This window comes from Mandrillus leucophaeus, unplaced genomic scaffold, assembly GCF_000951045.1.
Source record: "Mandrillus leucophaeus isolate KB7577 unplaced genomic scaffold, Mleu.le_1.0 Scaffold337, whole genome shotgun sequence".
NCBI classification, from domain to species: Eukaryota; Metazoa; Chordata; class Mammalia; order Primates; family Cercopithecidae; genus Mandrillus; species Mandrillus leucophaeus.
In genome coordinates this window covers 2,072,415-2,091,461 of record NW_012103554.1, presented here as the reverse complement: position 1 = coordinate 2,091,461, position 19,047 = coordinate 2,072,415, and the positions used below count along the sequence as shown (strand labels likewise).

General features: G+C 40.6%; 1 protein-coding gene across 1 annotated transcript in view; it reads right to left on the bottom strand.

Moving 5' to 3' along the window:
- The window catches only part of CCDC170 (coiled-coil domain containing 170), a 99,614-nt gene that overhangs the window by 7,612 nt on the left and 72,955 nt on the right, over window positions 1–19,047 (bottom strand). The window contains exons 7-8 of the mRNA XM_011988731.1: window positions 18,676–18,849; window positions 15,376–15,618 (exon numbers count right to left, since the gene is read on the bottom strand). Coding sequence (XP_011844121.1) covers window positions 15,376–15,618; window positions 18,676–18,849 — 417 coding nt within the window. The remainder of the gene's footprint in view (window positions 1–15,375; window positions 15,619–18,675; window positions 18,850–19,047) is intronic.

Sequence of the window (19,047 nt, the reverse complement as noted above, 5' to 3'; positions counted from 1 at the left end):
AAAAAACAGTTTTGACCTATTATAACCCATAGAACTTCTTAAGGCACAAAACTTCTTTTGCTATAGTCTGAATGTTTGCGTCCTCCTAAATTCATATGTTGAAATTCTAACCACCACAGTGATGATATTAAGAAGTGGGACCTCTTCTTAATATCAACTTAATATCTTCTTAATAACAACATGGGAAGGTGATCAGGTTATGAAGGCAGAGCCATCACGAATGGGATTAGTGCTCTTATAGAAGAGGCCCCAGAGAGCTGCCTCACCCCTTCCACCATGTAAAGACACAGCAAGAAGGCATCACCTATGAACAAGGAAGCATGCTCTCCCCAGACATCAAATCTGCTGGCACCTTGATTTTTAGCTTCCCAGCCTCTAGAACTGTAAGAAATTTCTGTTGTGTATAAGCCACCCCGTTTATGGTATTTTGTTACAGCAGCCTTAATAGACTCAGATAACTTTCTCGCTTTTTTTTTTTTCAGATGGGGTTTCACTCTTGTCACCCAGACTGGAGTGCAGTGGCGCAGTCTCAGCTCACTGCAACCTCCGCCTACTGGGTTCAAGAGATTCTCCTGCCTCAGCCTCCAGAGTAGCTGGCACTACAGGCACATGCCACCACTCCCGGCTAGTTTTTGTATTTTTAGTAGAGACGGGGTTTCACCATGTTGGCCAAGATGTTCTCAATCTCCTGACCTTGTGATCTGCCCGCCTCAACCTCCCAAAGCACTGAGAGACTAAGACACCTTTCTAGACAGAGAGGAGGTCGATGGCAGACATTCTCAGACAGTTTTGTAGCTATTGACCTGGCTCCATCCAAAGGAGATTAAATCCCTTGGAAATTGGCAGCTTCTATGAAACTTACAATCAAGAAGGCATAAGAACAACTGCTGCAGCTTCAGAACTATGCAGAAAATAAAATGTCAGCAGCTGGGAGAAAAAATTCTAAGTGAGCAACAGAGCCAATGAAACATATCACCAGTAGAGCAGATACCTGAGACAGGGAAATAGCACCCACTAAGTGCAGGTCTACAGGGGCCGACCTTGCAGACCATTTATGGATCCCAAGTTATCAAAACGTTTATTTGATTACGAACTGCATAGTAGATACCAATACATCAGAGCATTGTCTCCATGGTAATGCCTACGTGTGCTGATTGTATTGTGGTCATGTAAAAGAATGCCCTTGTCCTTAAGTGATATGTGGGAAAATATTTGGGGGGTGAAGTGTCATGATGTTTGCTACTTACTCTCACATGCTTTTGCCAAAATAAAACATCTATCTCTCTCTCTCCAGGCAAAATACAGTAATCAGTAAAATATTAACAATCTATGTGAAGGGTAAAAGATTATCCATTATACTATTCCTGCCATTTTCTACAGATTAGAAAGTTTTCAAAACAATTGAATATTTTCAAAACAAGAAGTTGGGAAAGGGAAAGTATTGATCATGGATCCTACTAGTAGAATTTTTTAAATATATATATATACACACACACATATTTATAAGTTACATAAGCATATTGCTCAAAATAATATATTCTGTAGACCATTAAACATTTTACAAAATGGGGACATTACATTGATTAAGTAAATATCAATTTTTAAAACAAAGTGATCTCTCTTTAAAACAAAGAAATTCCTTTCACATACAAACTATCTCACTGAAAGAAAATATGTGGCAAATGGTAAATTGCTGGGATTGGTATGTTGAATTTTAAACCTTGTATCTATAAAAGAACAGATACATTCAGCCTGTCTGTTCAGATTGGGAAAACATTTACAGTGGGCTATCTACCAAAGGTGATGGAACACAGCTTGGAGGTCTAGAAGCTCATGAATCAAGTCCTAATGAGAAGAATTTGTTGCCAAGAATCTCTAAAAAATATGAGACTTTATCAGAATCCTCAGGGCTGCCTGAATCTTTGTTCCCAGGAAGCAAGAACAAGTAATGCAGCTCTGAGCCAAGCCACCAGGGCAGAACAGGGAGCCAACAGTGGTGAAGAAAGCCTCAAACCCAACAACAGATTCCTGAGAGTGGAGTGGGACTAAGTTGGTTTCTTAATCTTCCTAAGGGAACTCCTCAGACCCAGCTCAGAGTTCAGCGAGAGACTGTGCCCCTAATTCTCTTCCAGTGGGACAGAACTGGTCATAAACAAGATTGATGTGCCGCTCAGACTCGAGCAAGGGCAGAGAAGGTTCCAAGTGTGCTTCGCTGTCATAAACACTGTATCTATTGTCTGCTTCCTTAAAGAAAAGAATTTTAAAATCCGGTGAACAATTATCTCATGTTATAAGGGCCAAAGGCCCAGAAAGGGAAGATGACTAAATTTAATTTTTGATGTGTTGGCTTCCTGAGAGGATCTAAATTCTCCAGCTGGAAGGTTTCAGGAAGCTGCACTGAAAACACCACCCAGTAGGAGCCAGGAAGTGAGCACAGGCTCTCTGAATGGGATAGGACGGCAAAGTGGGAGAGTCTTTTGATGGCCCAAATAGATACTGTGTCCCTCTTTGAAAAGGACACAAGAATTTAACTAAGTAGAAAACGTCATCAAGATGGCTAACTAAAGGCAACCAACACTCATCTCTACCACAAAGAAGGACCAAAACAACAAATAACCACACATCAAACAGTGTCTAGGGAGGAACACTGGAATTCAGCAAGGAAGTGACAAAGACCTTCTGAGATGCAAAATCTCAGGAGGGCAGCATAGAAAGGAAAACAAAGCAGTCAGCCAGGATCAGCTTGGAGCAAAGAGAGACTTCCCATTGCAGGAAAAAGGGAAGTGGGAGATCCCCAGCAGTCCACATGCACACCATGGACATCTATAAACTTAGCTACTGGAGACCTCAGCCCTTACAGGACACAAGCCCAGTATAGGCGGCTGCCCGGAGTCCATGTGACCTCATTATTCCAGAGAGGAAACTTATGCTGAGGCAAACTCACTTTCTGAGACTGAAAGCGCATGCTCCCCAGAGCCTGACAGCCACCTACTCATGGCCTTCTGCCATGACCACTGGCAATCCGCCCCCACTTTCAGTGGTAGGACCACCTCATCCCTGCATGTGTCACCAGAGGCCCAAGGACCAGCCTGCCAAGCATCTCCATCCCCAGCAAAGCCACACCACAGCCTCCACAAAACACCACACCCTGAAGTAGTCACAGATACTGCTAACACTGATTACAGCTAAAGAAATCATACAGAGACTACACAACTGTACCCGCCCAGAACCAAAGCCAAAACACTCTACCCAATCAACAATATAGGCCGTATCTACAGGAAAAAGTCTTTCCCTACCAAAGCGGCTTCATAAAATTGGAAGAAGTGCTTGTTTCAACAGATGTACAGGTATAAACATAGGAACACAAGACACATGAAAAAAGCAAGTACACCTCCACAGGAACACAATAAAACTTCAGTAACAAATCTCAAAGAAAAGGACCTCTATGAAATGCTTGACAAAGAATTCAAATAATGATCTTAAGGAAACCCAATGAAATAAAAGAGAACACAGATAATTCAATGATCTGAATAAGAAAGTCAGCAAAGAGATAAATATAAAAAAAAAAAAAAAAAAGAAGCAAGGTTAAATCTTGGAACTGAAGAATTCAATAAATAAAATTAAAAACATTATTGAGAGCTTCAACAATAGACTAGATCATGCAGAAGAAATCATTTCTAAACCTGAAAACACATCTCTTGAAATAACCCAGCCAAAAAAAGAAAAAATAATGAAGAAACTCTATGTGGCATAGGAGCACCATGAAGTGAACAAATATTTGCATTATTGGAAGTTACAGAAGAAAAAGAGATGGAAAATGCATTAAATTCCTGTTTAATGAAATACTAGTTGAAAATGTCCCAAATCTTATGAGAGATATGGACAGACAGAGACAGGAAGCTCAAAGATCCCCAAATAGAGTCAGCCTAAAAAGGTCCTCTTTCAGGCACATTAAAGTCTAAAAGTCAAAAGTCAAAGACTAAAAGAGAATTTTAAAAACAGCAAAAGAAAAGCATAAAGTCACATAGAAGTGAATTTCCATCAGATTAACAGTGGATTTCTCAAATGTTACAGGTTAGGAGAAAATGGGAGTCAAAGCGCTAAAAGGAAAAAAAATGCCTATCAACAATAGACAGCCAACAAAGTTATGCTTCAAACAAGAAAGAGAAACAAGTTTTTCCCAGACAAGTGCAAACTGAGGGAACTCATCACCATTAGACAAGTCCAAGAAGAAATGTTTTAAGAGTCCTACATCTAGAAGCAAAAAGATTATATTTACCAGAATGAAAACACATGAAAGTTAAAACTCACTATTGAAGCAGATACACAAATGGGAAAGAGAAAGGCATCAAATGTTATCACTACAAAAATCACCAAACTGCAAACTGCAAAGATAAACAATAAGAGAGGAAAAAAGGAATAAACTATATATTAAAAAAACAGAAAACAATTACCAAAATGAAAGGCCTAAGTCCTCACGAATAGCAACCTTGAATGTAAATGGTTTAAATTCCTCAATTAAAAAATATAGACTGAAAATACATTTATGTCCAAGGTCAACCCCTGTAGACCCACTTAGTAGGGGGCATTTTTCTGTCTTGAGTACCTGCTTTACTGATGCCATCGCAAACAAACAACAAAATGGTAATAACAAGTTCTTACTGATCAGTAATAACATTGAATGTAAATGGTCTAAGCTCTCCAATTAGTGGCTAAATGGATTTTTTTAAAAACTCAACTATATGCTGCCTATAAGAAATTCACTTCACCTGTAAAGACACACATAGACGGAATGTGAAGAGATGGAAAAAGATAATTTAAGCAAACAAAAGCCAAAATCAAGCAGAACTAGCTATACTTACAGAAAACAAGCTAGATTTTAAGTAAGCAAAAGATGAAAACGGTGATTATATAATGATAAAAAGAACAATTCAACAAGAGGATGTAACACTTGTAAATATATATGTATCCAACACATCCAGATACATAAAGCAAATATTGTTAGAGATAACGAGAGATAAATTCCATTATAAAAATAGTTGAGGTCTTCAACACCTCACACTTGGTATTGGACAGATCCTGTAGACAGAAAATCAACAAAGAAGCCTTGGACATAAACTATACTATGGAACAATTTGACCTAATAAACATTTACAGAATATTTCATTCAACTACTGCAAAATATATGCTCTTTTCCTCAGCACATGGAACATTCTCCAGGATAAACCATACGTTAGACCACAAAACAAGTCTCAACAAATTTTTTAAAAATAGAAATCATATCAAGTATCTTTTAAGACCACAGTGGACTAAAATGAGAAATCAATCACAAGGGAAACTTTGGAAATTCTACAGATACATGGAAATTAAACAACATGCACCTGAATGACAAATGTGGTCAAGGAAGAAATTAAGAAGAAAATCCAAAAAATTCTTGAAACAAATGAAAATAGAAGCACAACATATTAAAACCGGTGAAATACAGCAAAAGCAATACTAGGAGAAAAGTTTATAGCAATAAATGCCTACATCAAAAAGATAAAAAGGTTTTTTGTTTCAAAATGGTGGCATAGGCCAGACGCAGTGACTTACACCTGTAATCCCAACAACTTGGGCAGCACAGGTGAGTGGATCACCTGAGGCCAGGAGTTCGAGACCATGCTGGCCAAAATGCTGAAACCCCATCTCTACTAAAAATACAGAAGTTAGCCCGGGGTGATGGCACATGCCTGTAATCCCAGCTACTTGGGAGGCTGAGGCAGGAGAACCGCTTGAACCCAGGAGGCAGAGGTTGCAGTGAGCTGAGATCACGCCATTGCACTCCCACCTGGGCAACGAGAGCAATACTCTGTCTCAAAAAAAAAAAAAAAAAACTGCGGCATAGAAGCAAGCTGATGGCACTGCTCCCCCAAACCCCAAGATACACAAAAACAAAAACAAATATACAGCACCAAGATTATCACCAGCAATAGCCCAGAACTCAAATATAAGGATGAGACAGTTCCTGGAGCCAGAGAGAAGTGAAAAAACTCTAAGCAGAGAGTGAGAAAATCAGACTTCCATAGCCACAGTGCCTCTCCCCACAGTCTTCCCAGCACCACAAGGATAGGAAACCTCCCCAGACTCATGGTTTCTACAATGGAAAAAGTAAGATCGAGGTGAATAATCAACTTCCCCAACATCTTAAGTTCCCTAGTAAGAGGCCAGTTCCTGCCTCAACCCACAGAAAGCATCTACTTTGAGTAGCTGAAGGGAAAAATATATCTGAGGACAGCCAGAGACAAACAGGGGAGACAGCTCTTTAACTTGACCAAAGGAAATGCCAAAACAGAGTGGCATCTTGTTCAGCAGGACCACACTGTAGGACGTATGTTCCATACATCTCCTAGGCACGAACTCTAGCTAGCCTCCCACACTGCCAGAATATCCCCTTTGGGACATTTCCCATTTGGGACAGGCAACGCTCCAATCATTTACGGAAGCTGAGGCAAACACAGGCTTGAGGCATCATCAATCTATGTATCAATACTATTCTACCATAATAAAGCATGAAATCCTGTCATTCACAGGAACGTGGATGAGTCTAGAGGATGTTATGTAAAGTGAAATAAGCCAGGCACAGAAAGAGAAATACTACATATTCTCACTCATATGTAAAAGCTAAAAAAGTTGAGTGCATAGATGCAGAGAGTAGAATTGTGGTTACTAGAGGCTGGGAAGGGTGGGGCAGAGTTTAGGGAAAGGTTGATTAATGGATACAGAATTACAGCTGGATAAAAGGAATACGTTTTAGCGTTCTAAAGCACTATAGGGTGATTCTAGTTAGCAATTTATTGTACATTTTCAAATAGCTAGAAGAGAATATTTTGAATGTTTCCAACAAAAATAAATGATAAATATTTGAGGCGATGGATACACTAACTACCTTGATTTCTTCATTATACATCGTATACATGCATCAAAATATCACTCCGTATCCCAAAAATATGTACAGTTGTTATGTGCCAACTAAAAATGAAAGAAAAAGGTGTAACTAAGCAGGAATGTAGCAGAAATCAAAGATGGATGTTCAGCACTTCAACCCCTTACCTACCACAGGAGTGTGTGTCGAAATCAGGGTAATTAGCTTTATTCATCACCTCAAACATTTACCATTTCTTTGTGTTGGAAACATTCAAAATCCTCTTTTCTAGCTATTTGAAGATACACAATAAAGTATTGTTAACTATAGTCATCCTATACTGTTATAGAACAGCTGTAATTTTGTAGCCGTTAACCAAGGAACCTTTCTCAGTTCCTAATAAGGACACACCCTTCCATTCCTTCACCATCTGACCCCTAGGAGCATGCCTCTTGCTGGAGATCTGCTTGCTGTACACGTTCAGAAGTGGGAAGAGCTCAAAGCAGTCCCAGAAATCCAGTGAATCTACATCATCAGAGCTGAGTACGAGATGGGAGCTCAGGGGGAAAAAATTAAGGAAGGCTATACTCATTGGGTTGGAGAAAGTTCTGGAGTGGGGAAGGAATGTGGGGAGAGGCTGTCTTGTCTGGGAGATATAAAGAGAGTTAGAAAGTTGGAGAGAACTTCACAGGTGGCTGAAGAACGTTAATCCCTTTTGGTGTTTCCTTGAAAGACGGCAATGAAGAGAATGAGCTTTCCACTAGTTTTTGGTTGTCTGACTGCTGATCTTTGGCCACAGCTCCCTACTAAGGTTGGGCCACATGATATAGGCTGATAGCTGATGGCTCTCCACCAAATAGCTATTCTTACTTTCTTTCTTACTGTACAGAATAAAGACCCATTTCTCAGACTGACTTCACTTACATGAGGTCCAGGGACTAAGTTGGACCTCATTTCTGGCCAATGGAGACATAAGAAGTGCTGTATCATTCCTGGAAAGCAGCACACAAGGTGTCCTTCCACCGTTCCTCCTTTCTGATGACTAGAGTGAAGCTGGAGCCCCAGCAGCTAGCTTGGCCTAGAAGATGGCATTGAGGACTAAAGCTATTGCTAGGATACTGAAGCAGAAGGTTGAAAACTGAGGTTGCCGGGTGCTTCTTTCCAGTGAGAAGGGAGTAAACGCCTCTCCTCTCTAAGCCACTGATATTACGGGGTGTTTCAATATATTGAGCTGAAACTAATGATAACTGATACAGGCCCTAAAGCACCTAGCATGATGTGAATTATGCAAAGCACTTTCTTCATCCTCTGCCATTCTGCCACATGATTTCAGTACTTGGCATTTGGATTTGTGTGTAAAGCTATATTTGTGCCAATGAGTAGTTATCCTGGGCTAAAGAGAAAACGGTAAAGGCAGAGTTAACATATAAATGTGTTCATGCAAAGTGAAGGCCAAACTATGTCATGGCATAGGCACAAATCAAGTATCTGCAGTATTAAAATAAAACACATGGTACAATAACTCCTATACCCTTAGGGAAAATAAACTTTAGACATGCCAAACTCAAAAGAACTTGTATCATGAGCAGTTGGTACCACACATTCTTATTAATGGATGTATTAGCCCATTTTCACATGCTATAAAGAAATACCTGACTGGGCACAGTGGCTCATGCCTGTAATCCCAGCACTTTGGGAGGCCAAGGCGGGTGGATCACCTGAAGTCAGGAGTTCACAACCAGCCTGGCCAACATGGTGAAACCCCATCTCTACTAAAAATACAAAAAATTAGCCAGGCATGATGGCACACACCTGTAATCCCAACTACTCAGGAGGCTGAGGCAGGAGAATTACTTGAACACGGGAGGCAGAGGTTGCAGTGAGCCGAGATCGCACATTGCACTCCAGCCTGAGTGACAGAGCAAAACTCCATCTTAAAAAAAAGAAAAAGAAAAAAGAAATACCCGAGACTGGGTAATTTATAATGGAAATAAATGTAATTGACTCACAGTTCTGCATCGCTGAGGAGACCTCAGGAAACTTACAGTCATGGTGGAAGGGGAAGCAGGCATGTCTTACATAGTGGCAGCAAGAGTGACAGCATGTTAAGAAGGAACTGTCAAACACTTATAAAACAATCAAATCTCATGAGAACTCACTCACTATCATGAGAACAACATGGGGAAAACTGCTCCCGTGATCCAATCACCTCCCTCCCTCAACACATGGGGATTACAATTCAAGATGACATTTGGGTAGGGACACAGAGCCAAACCACATCAATGGTAATTTTAGTAAAATAATCTATCACATAGAATTAATATCCCTAATTTTTTAAATTCTATTTTATCCTTTGTTTTGATTTCTAAACTGGTATGGATTCCATAATATTAAGAAATATAATAAGATTAAGAAATTTCTATATAGTTTTAAGTTTGTACACATGTAAATAATATTATAATAAAATTATTTTAACTCAACGCAGGTAGAGAAATTCATGAAAAAAACATTTTTCTTGCAAAAAGGATTTCTGTAATACTTATGTTTGACTGCCAAATTAAAATGTAATAGTATCTGGAAAGGTCTACTTTTTCTTGGTCTAGAATTCAGGAGTAAATTTACAGCATGGGTCTTAAAACAGAAGATTTGTATAACCTAGGCATTAAGGTCTTCAATCATGGTTTTGAAACAGACATAGAAATGAGTACAGGCCGGGTGCGGTGTCACCCCTGTTATCCCAGCACTTTGGGAGGCCGAGGCAGGAGGATCACGAGGTCAGGAGATCGAGACCATCCTGGCTAACATGGTGAAACCCCGTCTCTACTAAAAATACAAAAAATACAAAAAATTAGCCAGATGTGGTGGTGGGCACCTGTAGTCCCAGCTACTCAGGAGGCTGAGGCAGGAGAATGGTGTGAACCCAGGAGGTGGAGCTTGCAGTGAGCCGAGATAGCACCACTGCACTCCAGCCTGGGCAAAAGAGTGAGACTCTGTCTCAAAAAAAAAAAAAAGAAAGAAAGAAACAAGTACAAAAGCTTTCACCCAAATGTTCATAGCAGCCTTGTTCAGAATAGCCAAAAGTGGAAACAATCTAAATGCTCATCAAATGCTGAATGGACAACCAAAATGTGGTATATCCATACAATGAAATATTCCTCATCCATAAAAAGCAATTATGATGGTTAATTTTATGTATCAATTTGGCTGGGCAATCATGCCCAGATATTTGGTCAAATATTTAATGGATAGACTTTGCATAAAGCAGAGTGCCCTCCAAAATGTGGGTAAGCTTCATCCAATCAGTTGAAGGCATAAGCAGAATGAGACAATGAGCTTCCCTGAACACAAGGAAAACCTGCCAGCCTTCATATTTTTACTACCACATTAGCTCTACCTAGGTCTCCAGTCTGTCAGCCCATCCTGCTAGTCTCCATAATTGTGTGAGCCAATTCTTTAAAATAAATCTCTCCATGTAGATAGATAGATGATAGATTGATAGATGTAGATATTTATATTAGATATTTATATCTACATATATCTGTCTGCATACACACAAACACACATACACACACACACACCTCCTATTGCTTCTGTTTTTCTGGAGAACCCTGACCAATACAGGAATGAAGTACTGATCCATGGTACAACATGGGATGAACCTTGAAAATATTAAGTATACTCATACTAAGTAAAAGAAGTGATATGGTTTGGCTGTGTCACCACCCAAATCCCATCTTGAATTGTAGCTCCCATAATTCCCATATGTTGTGGGAGGGACCCAGTTGGAGATAACTGAATCATGGGGGTGGTTTCCCCCATGCTTTTCTCATGATAGTGTATAAGTCTCACAAGATCTGATGGTTTTATAAGGGAAAACCCCTGTCACTTGGCTCTCATTCTCTCTTGCCACCACCGTGTAAGAAGTGCCTTTCACTTTCTGCCATGATTATGAGGCCTCCTCAGCCATGTGGAACTGTAAGTCCGTTACACCTGTTTCATTTGGAAATTGTCCAGTCTCAGGTATGTCTTTATCAGCAGCAGGAAAACAGACTAATACAAAAAGCCAGAGACAAAGGCCATGTATTACATGATTCCGTTTATATACAATTTACAGAATGGACAAATTTATAAAGACAGAAAGATTACTGGTTACCAGAAGTTGAAGAAAGGGTAAATGAAGAATGATTGCGGATGGGTGTGGGATTTTGCGGAAGGATGTGGCAGAAGTGATGGAAAGTCCTGGAATTAGATAGTGGTGATGTTTGCACAACCTTGTCAATATACTAAAAACCATTCAATTATACACTTTAAAAAATAAACTTTATGGGATGTAAACATTTCTCATTGTTAAAAAACCATAGAAAGGTAATTCAAATTATTATTTTATATTGTCCCTCTAAGAGTGGTAAAATTGTTAATTTAATAAGTGTAGTGGTTTGAGTAGTGCCTTCCCAAAAGCTGTGTCCACCTAGAACTTCAGAATGTGACCTTATTTAGACCAGGGCCTTTGCAGGTAATGATTAAGGTAATAGTATCATGATTAGATCGTTTTGAATTAGGATGGGCCCTAACACCAACAATGGATGTCCTTATAAGAGACAGAAAAGGAGAGACACACATGGGGAGGCCACGTGAAGGGGAGGCAGAGATTGGAATAATGCAGCTATAAACCAAGGACTGTTAGCGGGATTGAGTATTGAGCCACCCAGTTTGTGGTAATTGGGTAGAAGAAATTAATACAGTAAAGCTATTTTTGCTGATGTCCAGAAATATTACTTTATGAATAGTGAAATTAATACAGGGACTAGCTTAGGCAATGTATAAGGGGGGAGAGTTGATATCAGTAGTCTGTCTTGGACATTGATATCAGAAGTCTGATATTTTGGATTCGTATCAAATACAAAATAAAAATCTATTCTGTATTTGATATCTCATAAATGCATGAAGTTGGCGTTTACTGTGTTAGCACATTAGAGAGAGCTCTATTCTCCACTGGAAGGCAGACTTAACATTCCTTTGAAACGTGTAAGGGCCTGAGTAATTCTTGAGTCAGTCAAACCAAGTCTCTTCTACACATTTCCTATATCTTATCTGTAAAAGTGTGTGGATCTGTCTATGCAAAATAAAGCAACCAAGTAAATATGCAAGCCAACTTTATTTCCCACCTCGCTTCTCCTTTTTATCCAACTATCCCAGAAAGGTATTGCACTGTCTTTGTTTTCATTTGTCTTTCATCCCTGAAATTTGGCTTATTCTCAAAACCCTCACCCACTACCACCATGATCTGTACATGCTTGAGTTACAGATTTTCCAAAACCAAGTGTGGTGGTTACTCCTTCAGTCATTATCTCACTGCTGCACTTGGTACTGTTGACCATAGCCTCATTCTGCTCTCTCCCTATCTCTCTCTGTTTCTTCTCAGTCTCTTTCCTGACAATTTTATCCTCCAATGGCTCCCCAGGACCCAGAGGATAACTCCAAACATCTTAGCGTGATTCATAAGGCTCCATGTGATCTGGCCCCTGTCCACTGCTCAGCTTCTTCCACTCCCTAACTCCCGGACATGGTCAAGGTGTCATCAGCAGCCGACCAGACCTCCTATCCACCTATTATTGCACTGACTGTCACTCATCCTCATCCTCTACTCCAACAACTGTTGTTTGATCAGAGGCAATGTTGTACCAAATACCATGACAGTACTAGGAAGTAATCTGCGTTTATAAAATCTTGGCAAAGACTGGAGACTGTTTGGTTTTTCAGTCTGAGTTTGTGAAACACTGTACAGCTCTGAATTAGCCACATCGTTGTCTACATGCAACTGCCTCCCTATGGGTAAGAGAAATTCTTCAAAAGTGTTAGATCAGGTCTGCAAATTCTCCTTATTGTTCTCTAAAGCCCAAAATTTTGTTTCCTTTTCAAAGGTCTGCATCACACATTGGCTATAATGGTGAGGTTTCTTTTCCTATTTTGTTCAACGACATTCTCCAACTATTAACTGTCATACCACTGGTTTCCATTTCTTTAACTTTTCCTTTCTACCTCCTTTGGAAGTGTCCAAAGGCCCTTTATTCTCTCTAACAAAGTAGTGCTCCTGTATCCTCATAAGCAAGGACGTCAGAGGGATGAGTGCCTCTGGCCTAGGGATGAACACCCACACATCCTACAATCAGGAGCAGCTGGTGCAATGTCCCAGCCACATTAACTTTAGGATAATCTGCATAGTCCTTTGGATATAGGAAACAAACTCCCCACTACCGTCACCCCAAATGGTTAGAGCAGATGGTAGTTGCAGCTAACCGCATTTCCTTGGGTTTAAGATTTGTTTTTGTTCATGCAATGCCATCTTTAGGGGATTCTTCTCTCCCCTCCTTCTTTCTGAGATGATGACTGGATGGAGGAAAGTCCTTGTGACATTAGGAAAAGTGATTCTGGCCGTCATGCTGCCCCGAATCTCTTCTGTATCTATTATTTGACTTGTGAAATGTGTGAGGGTCTCTCACCAGAGTCAAGGCCCCATCACTGGTCTTGGTTAGTTCAAGGCTTGGCTGTAGCTGCTACTGGGCCATGGCCTAGGTGATTACCCCAGGGCCTCTGATGGAGGGTCACTTTGTCCCTCAGTTGAAGGGAGCACCCCCATCTGCTCCTGTAATGAGCTCTCCAGCTTGCATTTCAGCTGTCATCCATCTCCCTCACTAGTGAAAATGGAACTCCAGGCTCCAGGGAATCGGGGTACAATCTAGGCCCCCAAGATTCATCACCTTTTGCAGCCCCTTCCAGCCAGGGTTAGAGCAGTTGATGTCATCCCACCCTACCCCAAATCCCCGCTAAAGGTCAGTCTCAAGTTGTAAAGGGACTGTTGAGGGGACTTACCTCTGATAGTTTCTCCCCACCCATGGCACCACCTCAGATGCTTTCCCTTTCTTTCCCCCTTCCTTGTATTCAGATATGTGCCCTTCTCTGGGGGGCGGGGGGGGGGCGTTCTCCCCTTCTCCAAGGAAGTACACTTCAACTTGGCAGTCTAGTCCCCATGGCAGAAGGGTTTCAGTGGGGAAAAGAAAACTACTCAGAAGGGTAACTACACTGGAAAATATTTTCTAAAACATGGTCCCCACTACACATGTTCAAGAGCTGCCTTAATTCCAGATTCTTTTTCCCTGCCTGTCTGTTTCCAGATTCGGAAACCTTCCAAAAAGCAGTTTCAGAGCATTGTCTGCAAAGAGCATTGTCCACTTCACTTGCAATTTGCACACCTGCTGAGGATGATGTGTGCATATTAAGTTACATATTATTGCCAGTGGCACACATGCATGACATGTGAATCTTTTGATTAAATTTCTTGTAAGTTTCCATTTCTTTCTGCTCTGCCTTCATTAGAAGTTGAACACCTTGAATATAGGAATTATGTCTCCCCAGTCTGGTGACCTTCTCCACTGGACTTGGTAATGATGCATCCTACAGAGCACAACATAAATACCCTTGCCTGCCTGACTCTTTTCAGCAAACAGTTGTGCGCATTTTCTCATTTCTTCCTAAGCAAATTCCAGTGTGATTAATCCCTGCATCATCACTAATAGCAGTCACCAACACTTTGGAGAAATGTATTTCTTTTCTGGACTTAAAACATCACCACTTTTTGGCCAGGTGCAGTGGCTCACAGTTGTAATCCCAGCACTTCAGAAGGCTGAGGCAGGTGGATCACTTGAGGTCAGAAGTTGGGGACCAGTCTGGCCAACATGGTGAAACCCTGTCTCCACTAAAAATACAAAAAAATTAGCCGGGTGTGGTGGTGCACACCTGTAATTCCAGCTACTTGGGAGGCTGAAGCAGGAGAATCACTTGAATCCAGGCAGAGTTTGCAGTGAGTCGAGATCATGCCACTGCACTCTAGCCTGGGTAAAAGAGTGAGACTCCGTCTCAAAAACATTTTTTAAAAGGCCAGGCGCAGTGGCTCATACATGTAATCCCAGCACTTTGGGAGGCCAAGGTGGGTGGATCACCTGAGATCAGGAGTTCGAGACCAACCTGACTAACATGGAGAAACCAAATCTCTACTGAAAATACAAAATTAGCCAGGCGTGGTGGCACACTCTTGTAATCCTGGCTACTCGGGAGGCTGAGGCAGGAGAATCGCTTGAACACAGGAGGAGGAAGTTGTGGTTAGCCAAGATCATGCCATTGCACTCCAGCCTGGGCAACAAGAGCAAAACTTCTCCTCAAAAAAGAAAAGAAAACATCACCACTTTTTGGCTGACTTTTCACCTAGCGATGATGGCTTCACTTCAGATATTGAAGAGACACTAAATGGATATGTACTCCGATTTGTGTCTTGTTTGCATTTTTCCCACAACTCTAGAAAATCAGAGGAAGCTTTCATCTTTCTTTTTCTGGTGTGTCCTGATAAAGCTGTTATTCTTTTGCATAAACATTGACAGTGACTAGCAAAAAGCAACAACAAAATGGAGCCGAGCACTTGCCTTCAGTTCATTGGTGTCAGCCAGTTTGGCTTTGAGCTCAGTGTTCAAGTCTCGACATGTGTTCAGCTCCTTCTGCAGCCTCTCCACCTTCTTCTGCAGGTTCCTGACGGTAAGATGCATGTTGTCCCTCTCAACCACCAAGGCCGTGCGTGCCTGCTTCTCCTCCTCCAGCTGGACTATTTTCTGCCGGAGGAGGCTCATGTGTAGTTCTTTGCTTTCCAGTCTCTCTTTCTGTGTCTTTAGCTGGTTTGATGCAAACAGGGATTTTTTAAAAATAATTGGACAATAGTAAAAATAAATGAGTTACCCAGTAATAATAATATCCAGAGGTGTTGATCTTTATCTACACCTCTATAAGACTAATGTGTAAACCATCAAAAAAGTTATTGGATTCCTTTTCCTGATTGCATTTTTTATTCATACCCTTTCCAAGAATTAACTGCATACCTAAACTCTGAGACAAAGGAGCCCCAGAAAATGTGCAGAGGAGTCAGCTTTCCACATCTGATGCTCTCTAACATTATGTGCATCATCAGAAAAGTATAAAATTACTTTTAAAAAACTCCTCAGATGAATTTATCAAGAGCAGAATATAATAAGACAGAGAGACAAAATCCTGTCCAACATCTAATGGCCACAATACCTGCACTGACGTTTTCTGAAATAAGATACAATGCAAGTGAGTACTGTCAACCTAGACCGGCTCATTTCAATCCCTTAGAACTGGAATAGGTGGTCCCCAACATGGGAGTGGATATATATCAACTTTTTTTTTTTTTGAGACAGGGTCTCATTCTATTGTGCAGGCTGGGGTATAGTGGCATGATCACGGTTCACTGCAGCCTCCCTCTCCCAGGCTCAAGCAATCCTTCCACCTCTCCTTCTCCCAAGTAGCTGGGACTACAGGTGTATGCCACCACACCCAGCTGATTTTTGTATTTTTTGTAAAGACAGGGTTTCACCATGTTGCCCAGGCTGATCTTGAACTCCTAGGTTCAAGAGGTCCACCTACCTCAGTCTCCAAAAGTGCTGGGATTACAGGTGTAAACCACCACACCTGGCTGAGAGTTGATATATTTTTAAAGTGAGATATACCAAGGAGACTTTTAAGTAAGTTTTGCTTTAAAGCTTTGCTTATACATATAAAATCTTAGAAATAAAAGACACTGTAAGAAGCCTTCTTGGTCTTTATTATATGCCCAGACTATAAGGTCCACAAACTAAGCAGAAGACAGGTTCTCAAACATCATTTATCATTGGTAATCAAACTCAAAAAAGGAAATCAGAGTGATATTTAAGAAAATGACTATGGACTATAGAGGGGAAGAATCTTCCTGGGCTCCACATGTCACAATTAGTGGATGGAATATTAAGTACAGAAACCTCTGTCATGTGCTACAAACATCAGAATCAGAATCATGTATTATCAAGTGTTCAAGCTGAAGACCACCAAATTTCCCCTAATTATCTACTCTGCACTTGTAAAGTGGTAAAAGGTGGAAAGACTTACTGAAATGCTGCTTTGAGTATCCTGCCTAACAGTGACAGCTGTCTCCATATCTAGATCACTTTTGAACAAAGCCTTTTTAATATTTCTGTCATCGAATTCCCTTTCTTAAGCTTCTTCATGTCAAATTCCACTCCAGGTCAGACATGGTGGCTCATGCCTGTAATCTCAGCAGTCTGGGAGGCCAAGGAAGTCGAGTGACCTGAGGTCAGGAGTTTGAGACCAGCCTGGCCAACATAGTGAAACCTCGTCTCTATTAAAAATACAAAAATTAGCCAGGCATGTTTGCAGATGCCTGTAAACCCAGCTACTCAGGAGGCTGAGGAAGGAGAATCACCTGAATCTGGGAGGCAGAGGTTGCAGTGGGCCAAGGTCATGCCATTGCACTCCAGCCTGGGTGACAAGAGTGAAACTCTGTCTCAAAAAAAAAAAGTTCCACTCCATTGCAATTTTACACTGGTAAATTCTATAAACTGGTAAGTTTAATAATTATATAATTATTAAGAAGTAATAGTGTTGGATATTGAGAAAAAGCATCAATGATCTGAGCAGAACTTTGGAAAGAATGGTAGCTAATTTAATGTCTCTAAAGGTAATAGAGTTTGTATGCTATCTTTTATAAAATATTTCTCAAGATATGGTAGTGGAGAAGCCAAACATGAACACAGCAACTTCTGTGAGCCAAGGGTTTGAAAATGTTATTTATTAAAAAATAGCAACTCCTTGGGGTATATAGCATCCCCATCTTAAATATAAGGAAACAGAGACAGAGAGGTATATAATTTGTTCAAGGTCACACAGCTTGATGGAACCAAATTGGGAACCCAGATGTGACTCATTATACAGCATCTACACTGGAATTGTATCACAGCATTTTTCTCCTAAGAACTATTATAAGAATACATCTGTGTTTTCCTATTTTTCCCCAATACCAATAATTATGTAACCAATAATTATATTTTATCCCTTTCATCCATTCATTCATTGATTTAGTCTAAACTGTTTCTAACTCTTCGTTTGAGTGAAGAAAAGTAAGCCCTTCTCTCTCTACTAGAATTTCTAGCGCAACTGAGCTTATAAATGCAGAGGCTGCTAAATGTCCTCCCAGTTCTCCTCCTCTCCCAAAGTAATAGAAACTGTGAATTTTTTCTAGCTAGGTAAATGGCTACCCAGAATAAAGGCTACATTTGCAAGCCTCCCTTGCAGCTAGGTTTGACCACCAATACATTTTCTGGCCATGGGATATAAACAAAAGTTCATGTAGCAAATTCTGAGTGCCTTTTTCAAAAGATGGCTCTGCTTGTTCTTTTACAGCCCTCTTCCTCACTCTTTTCTTCTATTCTATCTTGAACACAGATATAATGGTTCCAGGCACCATTTGGAACCATGAGAATAAGGATCACCCTAGGGATGGGAAATGAATCAGCTGAAATGAGCCTGGTTCCTTGAAGACTTTACAGAGGAGAGTTGCCACACCAGCCCCAAACTTCCTGTCTCCAGGAATTCGTGTGAGAAAAACAAAACAAAACAAAAAAACAAAAAACAAAAAACTTCTACTCGCTTAAGTCACTGTCGTTGTGGGTACTGGTTACACACAGTGAAACACGACCTTAGGTGACAGATACACTTATCAATTCTTCAGACTTGAAATTCAGCCTCCAATTCTAAATACATATTTTTATAAGATTCTTCCTAGCTACACTGGTAAATATGGTGGCAGTACATTATTTTTCAATGTTTGGGTTTTTCAGAAATTTCTTCTCTCAATACTAGCAAGTTTCAATATCCCTTACCTTTCTCTGCAAATTGTGGGCAATGGTCTTGTTCTCAATGACTGCATTGCTCTCAAGACGAACCAGCTGCTCTGTTCGAGCTAAAACCACATCCAGCCGCATGTCAAAACCAAGTTCGGCAGCCATTTGGTCCAACTTCATTTTCTGTGAAAGCTGATCCAGAAATTTAAGATACTAAACCCAAGAACAAAAACAAAAATAGGACATGAAAGTCAAAGTTAATGGGTGATCTCACAGAATCTTTTCCTCTTTCTCCCAAGCTTACAGGTAATTCTCCTTTGCAGAGAGCATAGAGTGGAGCATGGACTCTGATCCAATATGTGGTAATAAATTCCTGAACCATCCTGCCAGTTCCCTGCCTACCCCTTGTCT